At 38.4% G+C, this 17,834-nt stretch overlaps 1 protein-coding gene across 2 annotated transcripts in view; it reads left to right on the top strand.

Moving 5' to 3' along the window:
• The window catches only part of KIF13B (kinesin family member 13B), a 209,443-nt gene that overhangs the window by 56,514 nt on the left and 135,095 nt on the right, over window positions 1-17,834 (top strand). For both annotated transcript variants that reach the window (XM_040467565.1, XM_040467638.1), the window contains 3 exons: window positions 11,021-11,033; window positions 15,360-15,420; window positions 16,862-16,954. In XM_040467565.1, the coding sequence (XP_040323499.1) occupies window positions 11,021-11,033; window positions 15,360-15,420; window positions 16,862-16,954 (167 nt within the window). The remainder of the gene's footprint in view (window positions 1-11,020; window positions 11,034-15,359; window positions 15,421-16,861; window positions 16,955-17,834) is intronic.

The following is a 17,834-nucleotide window of genomic DNA, read 5'->3' as shown; positions in this document are numbered from 1 at the left end:
GTATATTCAGTCTTTTTTTTTTTTTTTTTTTTTTAAATTTGCATGTATTTCTACATGTGAGAGTAATCTTTGAAATTCGACCAGGCTCATCTTACAACTGGTTGAACCATCTTAAAAATCTGACCAGGGCTGCTTTAGACCAAGACATTGAGTGATGAGCTCTGTGGGCTTTTGGTTACATTATGGGTTTGCTCTGGCCCCCGAATCAGCAGAATCAGGCCCCTCACTTGTGAGGACAAAGCCACAGCTGACTTTTCCCCTTGCAGGCCAGCCCAAGGGACTTCCAGAAGCCTGGCCTCAAGGGGCTGTGTATATTCAGTCTTTTAAGCCAAACGTGGATTAGGACATGAAACTCCATTGCTCTTCGGAAAATGTCTCTGCAGCACTCTTTCTTAACCTTTTTTGGGTTATAGACTCTATTTAGAGAATCTGAAAACTATAGCTCTTCTACCCAGAAAAAAAAATCAGGAATTTACTGACCCACTGAGGCCCATCCATGGACCAAAGATCTCACCTATTTTCATGCATATTTACTCATTTTGTTACTATGATACAATATTTTGTTTGTATGAAGTTTTGACTAGTCTTCCCTATACCTTAGGAGTCATTGTGAACAAGTATATGTACAAATGTGTTTACACAGCACAATTTTTATGCAGTATCATGGGAGGTGACATGCTAGATGAGTCAACATTCCTGGATACTGAGAAATAAGCTCATTCAGCCACAAAAAAGATTGAACTTTTTATCATTTCAATAGTTTTTTTATATAAAGCTTTCTAAAATACATCTTATTTCCCTGACAGGGAAAAAAAATCGATGGAAGATAATGGCTTAGAATCTTTTTCATGAGGAACATGAAGAGCTCCTTGAGGGCAAGGAGTGGTTCCTTATTTATTCTGCAATCTGTCAGTAAATTTTAAAACAAGTACTTGCTCAGGGTTTGTACAGCAAATCGGCCCTAGGATATTGTGCTTTTCTTGTTGACATTTCTTTTCATCCCTTCGAGCAACAACTGATGGCTTCTAGTAAGATGTCACCTCAGATTCTCCTTAAACTGTCAAGATTGTTAGAGGGAAACAGACGAGCCGAACTCCTCTGGTCTACAGCTTTACATTACAGTTATGATATTAAGTCTTTGGGTCCTGGTCTGTTCTGTAGAGAAAAGCATGGTGTCTGGCTTTTTTTGTTTGTTTGTTTCTGAAAGCATTGTTTGCTTTTGATTTAAACATATTCTGAATAGTTGGTAAATGATATTCTAGTCTCTGGTTAAAAAGGTATCTTATTGTATGTACCTAACAGCAAATGTTTTTTGGATGAACATTAGGACACTCAAAGAATTATAGAGACCCTGGGGATATTGTAAATCAGGAGTCCATTTAAGAACTGAACAGTTTGGACAAGCTCATCATCTGGTAATTCCAATAAGCATTGTTGTGCGCCTGCCATATGTCAGGCACTGGGAAAACGAAGAAGAATGAAACATGCCCTGTGTTCTCAAGGAACTCATTATCAAGGAGGAGGAAATACAGCCACAACACTTTCTTAGGAAAGAAGACCCAGGGACCTAAAAGTTCCTAAAAACAGATAGAGAAGGTACCTTTTTGTAGTTTTGGACAAGAAGGTCATTACTAGGCTGAAAAGTGGGAGAAGTACGCAGGTCGCCAAAAGTACAAAAGTAACCAAGCCTGAAGGACACGACACATCCAAACGTGTGTAAAGCACAAGGCATTAGCAGGGAGGAGCAGTAGGAGACTGAGACTGGAGAGGTGGGAAGAGGTTCAACCCCAAGTTACCACTGTATCAGGACTCAAATCACGATAATGATGATATCTAACATTTATGGAACGTGCACGAATTTATATGCATCAGAGCCTGTCCTGCTCGAAGAGTGGATTTTACCTTCTAGGGGATAGGGAGCCAGTGAAGGGTTGTAGGGCAGAATTATGACCTGCTGAGACATGTGGCTTAAATACATAGTGGATGAGAGAGGAATTGTAGAGAACAGACAGGAGGCACGTGAGCACAGTTAGGAAGCTACATGGTGGGTAAATCTAGAGGGAGATGAAGTAGGGCATTGCTGCCAATGCATATGCCTTCTTAACTTCCCATAGGCCTCCATGCAAATGCCATTCCATGAAGCTTCTAACCACCCTGTTTAAAATGTCAACCCCAGCTTCACTTTGTACTCCCCTTCCCTGCCTTATTTTTTTTCCCATAGCACTTACTGTATTACATATTCATTCATTCATTCACTCAACTGTAATAGGATTTAAGCTCTAACCGGGCTAGGATTTTTGTCTGATTTATTCAGTGCAATTTTGCCAGTACTGAGATTAGCACCTGGCTTTTCCTAGATACTCAGTAAAGACTGCTAAGGGAAAGGGTGAATGTGAGAAGGGACGAGGGGATGGGTTTGAGAGACGTGTCAAAGATGAAAATCATGTCTCAGGAGAAGGATAAACACAGCAATCTTTAGTAAGTTAAGTAAGCAGTTCTTATCCTTCTAAGTAGTGAAGTATGTAGTTGGGGAATTCTTGGACATTGAATTTCCACTTAAGGAAGCTAAGGAAATCTTTGCTAAGTAATGGATTTGGAGAGTAATTATAGTAATGAACTAGAAATTACAGTTTTTCTCAACCTGCTAACTGACTTAACCCCCAAGTTAACGTTGTTTCATGAATCAAAATTGAACGTGCATGAATGTATGTGCACCGGGCATGATATATATGCTCTTTTTTTCCTTGAAGCCCTCAGCCTTTCCCCTTTTAGTCTGAATTCTAGGCCTGTTACTGCTTATAGTGAAGATAAGGGCTTTAGCTCTCATTCTGTTTCCTGGCTACTGATTCTAATGTCATTACTGCTGCATGTGACATTTGAGTTTGGGACTCCTTATTTAGGATTTGACAGCCAGGATTATGTGTGGAGATATTAAAGAGGATTGTATTATTTAATTGGGTGGGTAGAATCTGTAGTATAGTCCTGATAGGATTATGATGGCACTCTACTTTGGGTTCTTGAGATTGGATATGGAAACCTTCTTATGTTTGTGAATTTGTAAGCCTCCATTTTCTTTGAGTATGAATAAAATCCAGTTCTACTTTTCTTTCTTAATAGGAATTTAAAACTCAGCTGCCACCTGGCAGATCCATGTGGAAGACAGCAGTAGTTCAGATGTAGCCAATGTTGATGTGTGGGAATTTAGGCCTCGTGTTTCCAGATCCTCTGAATTTTTAAGAGAATTCTGATGAGGAATCTTCCAATTTTCGACTTTTGTCCTATACTGTGAGGACTAAACAAAAGACAGCTATGAGCTATATTGGGCCTGTGGACCTTGAGTATGTGACTTCTGGTTTGGAGACTGAAGTCTGGATCTAGCTAAAAAGAGTAAGGGAACAGGAGAGTTAATTTCATACTCAGTAAAAACTTTTTCCTGCTAAATCCAGTCCAATCAAAGAGAAGTCTAATCACAATAAAACTGGAGAAATATGGGTTCATAAAATTAGAAACCCAAGGATAACTACAAACACTGAGAGAAGTAATTATAAGAGCTGCTTTGCTTGGAGCCTAAGAGTCTTTCGGTAATCTATACTAATCTCTTGTATACCTGGAAGTTACTTTAACATATGATTACTAAAATGAATATGTATGATTATGTTAACATAGATGTGAAATATATTTCACACACCCCCCCCCCCCCCCCGCCCCTGCCTCCACACACAAAAGTGCACCAATATTGTTGTAATTCTCTGGCCAGATTTAAACTTTCGAGCTCAGGTAGACAATAGATTAAAATTTACTGTGCTCGTGTCTCAGGAGAAAGATAAACACAGAGGGGAAGAAGCAGGTGATTTTCAAGTGACTGAGTTAATAGTGAATGTATTCTTTGAATTGCACTATCCCAATATTGATCATTGAAATTGTATGAATTTATAAATAAGGGTTTTCATATTTCTAAAGTTTTGTGATTGTGAAATATGCCAGTTGTGGTTCACCAGCCATATTTTTTGGATGTTCCCCTGTTCTCAACCAGTTGTAGTTTGTGTGGGTGGAAGATTCTAATAGAAGAGGATTGTTTCTCCAAGGACTGTCAGAGGTAGTGACCCAAATGTTCTTCCATTTCTGAAGACCCCTCCCTGCCTCATTTTTTGGGATATTCAGCATTGCCCATTTCTGATCTTTTCTGGCAGTCCATGGATGCATTTTCTCTCTTCATGTAATGTGTGTCATTTATAATTATCTCCTAGTTTCTCATTGAAGACAGAATTTGTATTTGTTCTTTGTTTGCTTTATTGTTTGGGGGATGATGTTAGCAGAAATGCTGGTGGAAATGTCTTTATTCTATCCGGGGTAAATGCGACTGGGAATAACATAAGTGACCATTGGATGTTTAAGAAAGATAAATATAGAGAAATAATTAAGCTGAGAAATGATGTATGGATAGGAATTAGCCTCAAGATTTCAGGACAGAAAGAAAGTCACAAATGAAAGCCCTGAGGCTAGAAAACTGGGCACCCCTGGCCAATTAGAGATGGCCAGCATGGGCCAAAGGCAGACGGTGCCGGATTGTGTGCCGGATTGTGATGCTGGATTGCAGGTGAGACAGAGGCAGGTGCCAGGCCACCTAGAGAGCTTAAAACAGTGTTTGCTGAATAACAAAGAGCCTTGTGTTGGATACTGATAAATTCAGAGAGATATACTCTGTCCTGTAGAAGCCTATGGTCTAGCTGAAGAGATTACCCAGGTATTAAAAAGTTTATATCCTGCAGCCAAATGATAGGTAATATGACCAAATGATAGGTAGTAAGTAAACGTAGAGATAGTTTTGACTTGTAGGAATTATGGGAGGAAAACTCACTTTTGGGGTTCTTGTGGAAGGATTCTTTTTTTTTTTTTAAGTTTATTTATTTATTTTGAGAGAGAACAAGAGCAGGGGAGGGACAGAGAGAGAGACGGAGAGAGAGAATCCAAAGCAGCCTCTGCATTGTCAGCATGGAGACCAATGCAGTGCTCAATGCAGTGCTCAAACTCATGAAACATGAGATCCTGACCTCTGAGCCCAAATCAAGAGTTGGACGCTTAACTGACTGAGCCACCCAGGCGCCCCTATGGAAGGATTCTTAAGGGAGCTAGAGTTTGAGCTTTACTCACGGGGTAGGGCTTGAATAAACATAGTTGTTAGAGGGAGTGGCATTGTCTGAGTGTAGGTATGTGGAATACAGGAAGTATGCTAGCTTGCTGGAGAGGAGGAATCTTATAGGGCTGTGATGTGCGAGATGATGCTCGACTAGTAACTTGGGTTGCCTCTACATACCAGGCATCTGCAAATATCAGTGCTAGAAGTAACCAGAAATAGAACTTGTTGAATGCTTGATGTTCATGTTCTTATTGTAAGTAAAAAGAGCTATACAAGTGATCTGGTTTATAACTTCTCATTTCTTCTGCAACATCGTTACCAGCTGCTTCTCTCTTCTCTCTCTCTTCTCTCGTTAGATAGTTCCATTAATGGGGAACTGGCTCTTTAACACAGTGCTAATTATCCTTCTTTCTTTTCTTTTTTCTTTTCTCTTCTCTCCTCCCCTCTTCTTTCCTTTCCTTTCCTTTTCTTTTTCTTTCTTTGAGAGAGAGAGCATGAGCAGGGAAGAGGGGCAGAGGGAGAGAGAGAATCTTAAGCAGACCCTATGCCTAGCACAGAGCCCAACGTGGGGCTCAACATGGGACTCAACACAGGGCTCGATCTCATGACTGTAAGATCATGACCTGAGCTGAAATCAAGATGTTGGATGCTTAACTGACTGAGTCACCCAGGACCTCCCCTACTCCTACCTTTTTAAAGTAGACTTCATGCCCAGTGCAAAGCCCAGCATGGGGCTCGAACTCATGACCCTGAGATCAAGACCTGAGTTGAGATCAAGAGTTGGATGCTTTACTGACTGAGCCACCCAGGTGCCCCAACACAGTGCTTATTATTCTTGTATTAGAGAGAGATTCCTCTTCTTTTTGCTGTCTCCAGTGGATCACCAAATTCAGCCTCTAAACTGACCTAGAACAAGTCTGTTTCTCCTCTTGGGGACAAGTATGTGAACCCTCTCAAATCAGAAGGTGGTGTCATGTCTTCCTTTAATCTTCCCTGCCCTGTGCCAGGCTACATATTTCCAGTCCTTTGATATATTCTTTCAGTGGTAGCATTTTCAAACCCTTCTACATCCTAAGTGCTGTTCTCCAAAATATTCTAGTTTATCAATGATGCTTTTAAAATTTTTCTTCAAAAGTGGAGTATTCCAAATGTCAATAAAACAATAAATAGGGCTTTTAGTGATGTTTATACTTATTAAAGTTGGCTAGAGAAGCAAAGATTGACTCATGAGTCTGGTCAGTGTCAAGATTTTTAGTCAGATCAGCTTTATTCCTTAAGTGGAAAGCACATTGGGGGAAGGGTGACCAAGAAAAAATAGTGATCACCACACAGATTGTTGTTTGGTTGCTGGTACTGCCAGCTAAGTCCAGAAAAGCAACAATATCATTACGTAGCATGGCTGTGTTAGAATAAGCTCTTTGTGATGTATACATCCGTTATGGAGTAAGTTGGAGAGAGATCCTGTTAAAATTGAGATTTCAAATATTTCTAATTGTGAAGGTTTCAGAAACTTAAATCTTTAAAAGAGGTGTTGATATTTGGATATAATGTTTAATTTTGGTAGGTGGACAGCATTAATTGATTTGTAACTTGTCATTTTTTAAAAAATAAAGTCTTCTAATGTTTATTTTTGAGAGACAGAGAGTGCAAGTAGGGGAGGGGCAGATAACAGAATCTGAAGCAGGCTCCAGGTTCTGAGCTGTCAGCACAGATCCCAATGTGGGGCTCGAACTCACAACCCACGAGATCATGACCTGAGCTGAAATCAGACGCTTAGCCAACTGAGCCACCCAGGCGCCCCTGTAACTTGTAATTCTACTGATATTGCTTTGTATTTTACACATAGAGGGTACTATGTGGGTTATTTTAGTCCCAAATTGATTTTTTTTTGTTATGGTAAAAATATCAATAAAAATTTCCAAAGATCACTAACGTATAAAATCGTCATTAAATTTCTTCTTCATATTGTGGCATTCTAAAAATTAGGAGTGTAATTAGACATAATTTTATGGTATGGATTTATTATTTAAATGAGACATAAGCTGCACCCCTAAACCAGGTCAGTAAAAAGAAGGAGATGAGTAGCTTATCCACAGATAACTGTTCTGTCCAAACTATGCAACTAAATCATTTGTTTCCCAAGTTGACTTCTTCCTGAAAAGCACATCCATCCATGTTCATCCACCTGAGCTGTTAACATCTCCAGTAACTAGACAGTCACCATTTGGGAAACAGTAATTGTTGCAGGCAAGATTCATCAATGGATCCTCAAATTCATGGGTGAAAGTATGATGAGAAATGGTATTTACATAGTCTCAAAGTCTCCCCTTAAAAGAAAAATGTTCAAAGGGAAAACTAGTAACATTACTAGTAATGTTAGTGGAGAAACCTAGTAGATACAACCATAAGCAAGTGATCACAGAGTTACTGTCATCAGTTATGAGATGTGGATGGACATCATCATGTGCCTTCTGGTATGAGACACTGAGAAGGGCACAAGATTTTTTTGTGTGTTGTGCTTGCCAAAATGCTTAACCTGAATTTAGTTCTGAGGAAGCATTAGAGAAACCCAGATTGAGGGACGTTCTACAAAATAACTGGCTGGTCCTCTTCAAGTGTCAAGGTCATGAGAGACAGACTCTCCCAGATGGGAGGAGACAGACAATTGCATCTCAGGTGTGATCCTGGACCAGAGAAAGGACATCAGTGGGACACAATTGGCAAAATGTTTATATAAGGTTGGCTGTAGACTACTTAATATGTTTTGTGTTGATGGTTAATTTCCTGGTTTGATCATTATGACTGTGGTTATGTAAGATGTCAACATTTGGGGAAGTTGGGTGAAGCATACACAGGAATTCTTTGTGCTATTTTTGGAATGTTTTGTGATTCTGAAGGTATTTAAAGTGAAGTTAAGCAATAACAACAAAGTAATTCAACTCAGCTGAGAGAACTAAGACTTTCAGGTTTTTATTTTGTGACATCTCTCTTGATTGGTCAGGGACTGATTTTCTTTGCTTCCTAAATGCCCACTGTGAGCTGGACACTGGACACTGGACACTGTGAGGTTTCTAAATGAGGGATTTGGGGAGAAGTTAGCCATTACTATATTGGATTGCAACTACACTTTTTGTAAGGTTTTAATTCATTAATTTACTTATTTATCTTTGTACAGAGCTGTAATTACATCTTTGGGTTTCCAGTGGCTCTGTAGGTTATTTGAGCTTTGCTGCTGTAGTCACCAGAATCCCTAGTTGGAAACTTAGCTCTGTAATTAATTTGCTGGTTTGTTTCTGTTTTTATTATTAGGTTCTGAATTCAGGTTAGTCTCATGGATTCTTATGTGATGGGTCATATATTACTGAATTTTATATTTGTCGATTGTCTCTTAGGAAGAGCTGAGTTTTGTATAAAATATTTAAACTTGAAATATCATGCTAAATATCATATTTTTACCTCAGAAAAGACTGTCTGGAGTTTTATAAATATAATGATTAAGTAAACTGACACTGGCATAAGCACCAGGTGGTAATCTTTTATTGGGTAATAATTAGAATGGAGGAAATTAATACATTGGGAAATGTTTCTGTTAGCAAGAACAGTTGTTAATGTATGACTCATAGATTTTTAAGTCTAGAAGAAACTTGATGAGGCTGTTTTGATCAGTGTGGAAGAGGGGAAGAGCCTGGACTGGGGAGTCAGAAGACCTAGTTTTACATCCCAGACCTATCACTGCTCTTTATTGTCTAAGTCAGGTCATTTTACTTTTCTGAGCCTTGAGTTTCTCACCTGTAAAACTGGAAAAATTATAGTATCTTGCAAAATTATTGTGAGAATTACATGAAGTAGCATGCAATGTCCCTGGCCTGATGTGGGCGTTTCATATATGCCGGCTCTGTTCTTACCTCCAGCTAGGTTTATAACTAAGCCATCTGCAATGGATGAGAATCTGCTTTGCTTTTAAAGACCTATGCAAAGATGCATATATGCAATGGAACATTACATAGTCATAAAAAAGGATGAGATCGTGCCATTTTTGACCACATGGATGGACCTAGATAAGTCAGACTGAAAAAGACAAAATACCATATGATTTCACTCATGTGGAATCTAAAAAAATAAATTAATAAACAAACAAAAAGAATCAGAGCTGTAAATATAGAGAACAAAGTGATGGTTGCCAGAGGGCATGCAGTGGATGGATGGACAAAATGGGTGAAGGGGAGTAAGAGGTACAGGCTTCTTGCTACGGAATGAATAGGTCATGGGGATGAAAGGTACAGCATAGGGAGTATAATCAGTGGTATTGTAATAAGGTTGTATAGTGACAGATGGTGGCCCTGCTTGGGGTGAGTACAGCATAATGTATAAACTTGTGGAATCATTATGTTGTATGCCTGAAACTAATATAACATTGTTTGTCAACTATACTAAAAAACAACAATAATAACAAAACCCCGAAAAACAGTAAAACCACAAAGATGACAGCATGTGTCAGTGATCTCTACCAGTATTTCATAGGGTCTTTTTGTTGGGAAGTTTTTCCATATCTCTTATTCCAGAGAAATTACTTTCTTTTGTATGTCAGCCATAATTGGCTGTCACCCCAGGATCCATTAGACAAGTGTCACTCTTTGGTAGACTTTCCTTGGTATTTTCTTTCTTTTTTTTTTTTTTTTTTTTAAATTATTTTAATGTTTTTATTTATTTTTGAGACAGAGAGAGACAGAGCAGAGCAGGGCAGGGGCAGAGAGAGAGGGAGACACAGAATGTGAAGCAGGCTCCAGGCTCTGAGCTGTCAGCACAGAGCCCGACGCGGGGCTCGAACTCACAGACTGTGAGATCATGACCCGAGCTGAAGTCGGACACCCAACCGACTGAGCCACCCAGGCGCCCCTTTCCTTGGTATTTTCATGTTCTTATCTGAAATCATTTGATGTAAGTAAGTATTAAAATTTAAGCCTTTTTTCCTTAGCCAGAACAGAATTCAGGTTTTTTAAAAAAATTTTTTAATGTTTATTTTTGAGAGGGAGAGAGAGAGACAGAACAAGAGCAGGGGAGGGGCAGAGAGAGAGGGAGACACAGAATCCAAAGCAGGTTCTAGGCTCCGAACCATCAGCACAGAGCCCAACGCGGGGCTCAAACTTACGAACCATGAGATCGTGACCTGGGCCAAAGTCAGATGCTTAACTGACTGAGCCACCCAGGCGCCCCAGAATTCAGTTTTTTAATAGAAGGACCTATATAAAGAGTGAGCTACTGCTGTATCAAAGCAGAGAAAACTACTTGGGAGTGAAATCAGATGGTAAAAAGTAATGAAGGTTTAAATTATATTTTTTACAAGACCCATACAAGGATAAGCAGAATGGATAAAGCAGAAATATTAGGACTTTAAAAACTATCCAGTGCTCAGATGATGCTTCTTCTTCCTGAGAGATACAAATTAGTTTTCTATAAATAAGGACTCTTAGGGGTGCCTGGGTGGCTCAGCTGGTTGAGTGTCCAACTTCTGCTCAGGTCATGGTCTTGAAGTTAGTGGGTTTGAGCCCTGCATCAGGCTTGCTGGTGTCAGTGGGGAGCCCTCTTGGGGTCTCTGTCTCCCTCTGTCTCTGCCCTTCCCCTGCTCGTGCTCTCTCTCAAAAATAAATAAACATTAAAAAAAATTAAGGACTCTACCCTACTAGTTAATAGATATTAATTTAGCCTTTATTTTAAATTGCTATTTGATTTCAAAGTTAATATTTAGTAGTAGTAATAAAAATTTACATGATATTTATTATCATTTTACCCTTCAAAAATTGTCTTCTAACCAAGAAAAAAAATTTTTTTTAACTTTCTTTCTCTTCTTTCATGTCCACAATGACATCCCTTTTGGAAACTCAGAAGCCAGCCAAAGGTAAGATACTTGATTTATTATAAATGCTTGTGAAGATCTTATGTGTGTATTTATAAGTACTGGTAATTTTCTTCTCAAAAATTTTTTCTGTCACTTTTGTAAAAGTAATGCAAGCTGTCAGCCTGTTCATAAATCCAAAATCATTTATTGGCATAGGAGGAACTGGAGGTTTATGGAAAAGCTGTATTTGTACTTTGACCAATTCTGGCCAGTTTCCTGGCAGCTATAACACAGATTCCTTTTGTGCTCTACTGTTCACCATGGATTGGCTCGAAACTGGTCGTTCCAGACTGTGGTCAGAACCGTGCTAGGCAGACTCATCCATGTTGCTCCTGAGACAGCTGGGGACACATTCCCAGGCCAACAGAAAGCAGTCCTGGCCCACAGGTTTGTCAGGCAAATGTGCTTTCATCTTAGATTTGAGCCCAGATTCTAAAGAAACTTCTGTGGAGCGCATCAGTATCTCCTAAGGAATTCATAGGTGTGCCAAAGTGGGCACAAGGACTATATTTTTGAATTGGCCATACTCTGCCATTACTTGGAACTTGTCAGGAAATTCAGATTTTTATCTAAGTTCTTAGAATTTTGTTTTTGTTTTAAGAGTCTGTGGTTGAATTGTAATTCCAATCTCTATTATTGTTGCTAAAATATGTATAGGAATGGCTCTTTGGGACTGAATAATTTTTTAATAGTATAATGTGGCACTGGATTTCTTTATATTTGTAAAATTCACTTTACTAGTTTGATCTCTTCTGTGTACAGGTATTGGATTATTTTTTGTTTTCTTATTTTTTTTGATGGAGCCAGAGACTGGAGATTGCAATAAAGATGTGAGGAAGCATTACATGACCATTTAAAAACTATTCATGTTTTATTTAATTCAGTTGTGTCTTCATGTTTAGAGACAACATTTTGTGGACATAAAAAGTATAGAAGGACCAACATCACATTACTAACATAGTGGTTACTTCTAGGGAGAGGTATGCTTGGTGAATGGGAGACCTTTTATCTTTACTTTATGTTTCTGTGTTATTTGACTTTGTGTTGTGAATGTGTGCTTCTTTACTGTTATTTGAAAAAAAAGTTTTATTTTAAGGGAACAGTATTTAGAAAGAAAAGGGCTTGTCCTTTAGGACATCCTTGGCTGAAGATTCTTATAATAATTGGAAGATTCCTATATAACAAAATTGCTTAAACTTAGAGACCATTCAGCATTGTGAATAAATAAGAACTAAGTGTTCATTAGTTCCCAACTTTGTACCAGGCTGTGGCACTTTCACATAATTTGAGGAATACAGCTAATCCAACCTAATGATGGAGAGCCTAGTGATAAGCAGACCCCAGCTGAAAGGCTGGTTTCCAATCCCAGCTCCCTCACCTGCCAGCTACCAGATTCTTAATTTCTTTATACCTCAGTGTCCTGTGAACAGGGCCTAGCACCTGTATTGACTAGTGGTTTCTGTAATGGTAGCATCTCTACTGCAATTGAGAATTAGAAATGCAATTGTTAAAGAAATCCCTAAATTAAAAAAAGAAAGAAAAGGAAAAAAAACAAACAAACCCATAATGACTGAGAGAGGAGTGCCATTCTGAGCCTGCTCTCTGGTAAGTGCACGCATATGGGGATGGCACCTTTGAAGTGAGAGCTAAGCTTACAGAACAAGAAGCAGGATAGTTTCTACTTATCCTGATTAAGAACAGAATTAAATAAAATAAGAGATGAGAGTTGAAAGCTAGAACAGAAGAAACCTAATTTGAATTTCACATTTTATTCATTCTCACCATGCTGTAATGATTGTCACTATGGCTGACAAATGCAGTTTGAAAAGGACCCAAAATGCAGTTTGCCCCAACCCAAGTCCTTTGGGACCACCTTCCATATTCCTTTTTCTTTTCCTCCTCTCTCTGTTGGAGTATTGCTAACACAGCGAGCCACCAGTCTTGACAGATACAGGTCTAGCTTTGGAAAAATGTTGAGGGTCAGTAATGTACAACATAGTGCTTCAGCCGGTGGATGGCTTCTGGGCTCCAGGGCTCCTACCTCTTCCTGGGTCTTGCCAGTCATTGGGCTTCTCCTTGCCTTCTTGGCCTAGCATTCCCATCACTGCCCCCTCCCAGGGAACAAACACCTCCCTGTCTGCTGTTTTGCAGAAAGATAGGGGTGTTCTGATCATTCTCTGCTTTAAAGGTCTTTTTAATCAGTCATCCTGGCGGCTGCCCCCAGGGTGCTCTCATGCCCATTTACTTGTTCTCTTGGTGCTCTCCCAGAACTGCTCTTACCTTTGCAACCATCTTCTTCTGCAGTGTTTTGGCCCCATTCTGCCCTACCCTGTCCCCCATCAGTCTCATTATAGCTATTTTTCAGAGAGTCTCCATTTCTATCCAGATAGAAGCAAGCAGTCTAGCTTTCAAAAACTTGCTCTCCTTTCCCCTCTTCTTTCCCCTTTTGGCCCTTTCCCTTCTTTCACTCCATCATTTTGAGTTAATTTCAAGTGGGAGGGGGATATAGGCATGCATACTTAATTTACCATTTTAATCTAATTTCCTTTCTTTAAAATTTTTTTTTTTTAACTTTTGGAACTTCGATCCAGGTAGTCTTGTGAGTTTACACAGATGCACTCTCCTGGAGGGACAGATGAAATATTTTAAAATACTGAAATCATGTCATCATACTCAAAAACAACGTAATGTGGGGCGCCTGGGTGGCTCAGTTGGTTTGACGTCTGACTCTTCATTTCAGCTCAGGTTATGATCCCAGGGTTGTGGGACTGAGCCCCTCATTGGGCTCTGCACTGATCTTGGAGACTGCTTAAGAGTCTCTCTCTCTCTCTCTCTCTCTCTCTCTCTCTCTCCCCCCCCCCCGCATCCCTCTCTCCCTCTCCCTCCCTCCCTTTCCCCTCTCCCCTTCCCCGTCCCCCCTTCTGCTCTCTCTCAAAAAAAAAAATTGCTTCAAAAACAACATAATGTAACTTTAGGGACTAGCAGCAAGCTAGGGCTAACGCAGTGTTTACTGGACCTTGGGATCAGACACAGGTTCTCAGAAGTGATTAGAGGTTCACCTCTTATTAGATTAGATTAGAGGGGGCCCTGATGTATGGGTGGATGAGGACTGGAGAACTCATCATATGAACACTGCTTTGAGTGAGGCTCCAACATGAATGAAGTCTTAAGAAAAAGATTTTGGCCACCAACATTGAGCTGTCTGTGGAAATTAGAGGGCGTGGAGACATTGGACTTTGGAAAGACCAAAATCTGGGCTTCAGTATCTGGGAGTGGCTGTGTGACTAGTCATGTAAAGGTGGCCAGAGGGAGAGGAAAAAAACAAGCAACCACGTAAACCATAAAACACAAACTCCCTATTCAGATGCACTTGCAAACTGACATATAAAGGCCCAAGAGGAAAACTGTTATCAGGAAGTGAGGCAGCCGACTCCCAAAATTGGAGAGTTTGAACTACAGGCTGAAATGATTTTAAAAACAATTACACTTAAAATCCTTAGAGACTTAATTATAAAACATGAAATCAAAAAAAAAAAAAGCAAAACCAATGGAAAAAAAAGTTAAAGATTGCTAAATAATAAATAAGCAAGCAAGCAAGCATATTTTGGAAAGTAGTAAATGTAAAAGATCCAAACAGAGCTGGTCTGTGATATCTCACCAGGTGGCATTAACCACTAACCATTTTCCAGTGTGTATTCTTACTAAGCTTTTCATCTGTATAGATTTTGGAACAAACATGGGACTGTGGTCCAGACTTTATAACTTTTACATTAATACATGAACATTTTCTTATCAGTGTTCTGCTGATAAAAGCTATGCAGTATTGTACATGGGTGTGTTATAATTTTTCGATTCTGCTGTCTTGTAACATTTTCAACATGCTGTAGTAATCATCTTTACATCTTAATTCTTTTAAAATACCTGTATTTTCTCTGAGAAAACTAAAACTGTAGAGAATGTATAAATGCATAAAGAAGACAGAGATCACCAATCTTATGCAGAAATAAATTTTATATGTGTAACTAGGTGTGTGTACATGTATATGTGTATATAATAACCACCATAAATATTGTTTTGTAACCTCCCCCTTTTCACTTAACATTGTGAAGGGTTTTCCATGTGAAATAAAGGTCTATATCATTTATAGAGTATTTGTTGTAAAACTGTACCATAAATAATTTAACTAACCTCCATTGTGAAGACGGTAAGTTATTTTTATTTCACTACTGTGAACAATGTTATCAATGTTACAACATTGTTATAGCATTATAAGTATATTAAGGGTTTATTCTTAGTACATACTATACTGTTTTTATTTTTCAACAGGTGTTTGCATATGATCATTGTTTCTGGTCCATGGATGAATCAGTCAGAGAAAAATATGCAGGTAAGTACAGCATCCTATTAACTACTTACAATAGAAAAGGTGTTTTTATGTTTTTTCCATAAAGTATGACAGCATTATTTTTTGTATAACTTTAAAAACTGTACAGAGAACTTCCTCCCGTCTTTGCTGTTTTTATATTAATCAGGAAATAGATTAACAAGGTGCTGTTCTTGGTATAAGACAATGAAGGTAGATTAATAGGGTACATGGTTGAAGTTATCACACGCATTCCCAGGCCTTACATGGGACCTGGAGTACACTAACCATTTAGATTCTCTTCGATGTCCGTGATGAGTCTAGCGAGGCAGCTTGATATAAGGAAAGATGAGCCAAGGAGAAAAGGAAACCCTTAGTTTAGTCCAGGCTCTGCTCCTACCTGCCTCTGTGACTAGTAAGTCACTTATGTTTCATTGTTTCATTTCTCTCTTTAATGGATTCTCTAAATTTGCTTGGAATTCTGTTATTTTCTTACTCTACTCAACGATGACTGTCTTAAGTTTAGAACTTGTCTACAAGTTTAGGACTACAGCAACAGCCTTCTAATTTCTTTTATTCCCAGCTGCTTTTATGACACCTGTTTCTAAGCAGTATCTTTTAAATATTGTCATATTGTATTGGCTTTTGTCATGAGACAGAGTAGTATTACAGCTGGTTCAAAAACTTAAGGTTAGTTTAGTATAGCTGGCCTGACAGATTACTTACAGATTGCTTCTGTATTGGAAATAAGAGGATGATATGCTAATCTGGGAAATTAACTAAGAAGTGGGGCATATTGGAATGCTATTTTTAGCATTCTAACAAACATACTTTCTATGTAAGTATATATATAAGTATATAACAAACTGGATGCATAACAGCATCCAGGTCTTTCATATTTCATATTATATTCAAGACTCAAAGAGAGGCTGAATGATTTTGTTTGATTATTGACATACTTAATTTAGCCTGTGGAAGAGAATTTGAACCTATTATTTTTGTCCATGATTGAAAGCTAGAAGAAATTTTCAAGATCTTCTCTCTTCTAGCTGGTATGTATTGTAGGCCCTATAATTAAAAATTATCATTGAAGAAAAGGAGAGGAGATTGATATATATAATTGTTTAATTCAGGTTTACTGAGGTTCCAAATATAAACTTTGGATATTTTTAATCATCATTTACAAAACTAGCAGTTCATTAGCTTTTTGCATTGCAGAGGATTTTTGGCCAGTGTTTATTAATTCAAGTTCATATTATCCAGGAACTTTTTACTCATTTCCTATCCTGGGCTAACTAGAAATACTTGAAAGACATAAGCCTTTGGACACCTTCATCAAGTCTTAAAATCTTGTTTGGAGATCTACAACTTGAAAAGTGCATTTTTGAGGGGGTTGTTTTTAGTTTTTAAAAAGTTGTTCATATGTAGTTAAAATATCCTTTCTTATTCTTTTTCTCTCTTTCAGGTCAAGATGATGTTTTCAAGTGCCTTGGGGAGAATATCCTTCAGAATGCGTTTGATGGTTACAATGCATGTATCTTTGCCTATGGACAGACTGGTAATGTTAAATAATATATACTTTTTTAAGCTTTAAAGACCGTAACAGAGAAAGTAACAAAGAGAATACATATTGTTAGCATCTTATCAGTTACAATTGATAAGGAACATTTTGAATTCTGTACTTCTGTGGTTAACAGGAAAGAAAATCTATATAAAGTGAAGGAGTCACTCTTATAAGGGTATGTTGCATAGGTTGTCCAATTGAAAACTAGTTTTTGTGGAAGAATGGTTCTGGGAGCGCCTGGGTGGCTCAGTCATTTGAGCGCCCGACTCTTGATTTCGGCTCAGGTCATGATCTTATGTGAGATCAAGCTCCATGTTGGGCTCTGCACTAACAGCATGGAACTGGCTTGGGATTCTTTCTCTCCCTCTCTCTCTGCCCCTCCCCCACTTTCTCTCTCTCTCAAAATAAATAAATAAACATTAAAAAAATTAGAATGGTTGTGATATTTTTAAGAGCCAGTATATGATGTGGTTAAAAGAGCACAGATTCTGAGCCAGGGTAGCCCAGCTCCAGCCCAGCTCCTATGAAACTTACACCTCAGTTTTCTTATCTGTAAAATGTTGGTAAGTGTAAGCCTTCCTTATAGGGTTGTGACAATTAGTTAACATCAAAAACTTACAGAAAAAGCCTGGTACTTAAGAAGTGGTGTATTGGTTTGAGATATTATGACAATGATAAATGTCAAGTGATAAAGGCAGCAATTTGTAGAATTAAAAATATGTTTATAAAAGCATTGCTACTAAAGAAGGAATAAGAGTTATACTTAAGTTAGGACTATGCATGATTTAATGTTTTCCTTTCTATTTTCCTGTGTTTTCTAAATTTTCTTTAATGAATATGTATTTTTGGTACAATGGAGAAAATAATTTTATAG

This window comes from Herpailurus yagouaroundi, unplaced genomic scaffold, assembly GCF_014898765.1.
Source record: "Herpailurus yagouaroundi ecotype Mexico unplaced genomic scaffold, PumYag 28, whole genome shotgun sequence".
Classification (NCBI taxonomy): domain Eukaryota; kingdom Metazoa; phylum Chordata; class Mammalia; order Carnivora; family Felidae; genus Herpailurus; species Herpailurus yagouaroundi.
This window is presented reverse-complemented; position numbering and strand designations above follow the sequence as displayed.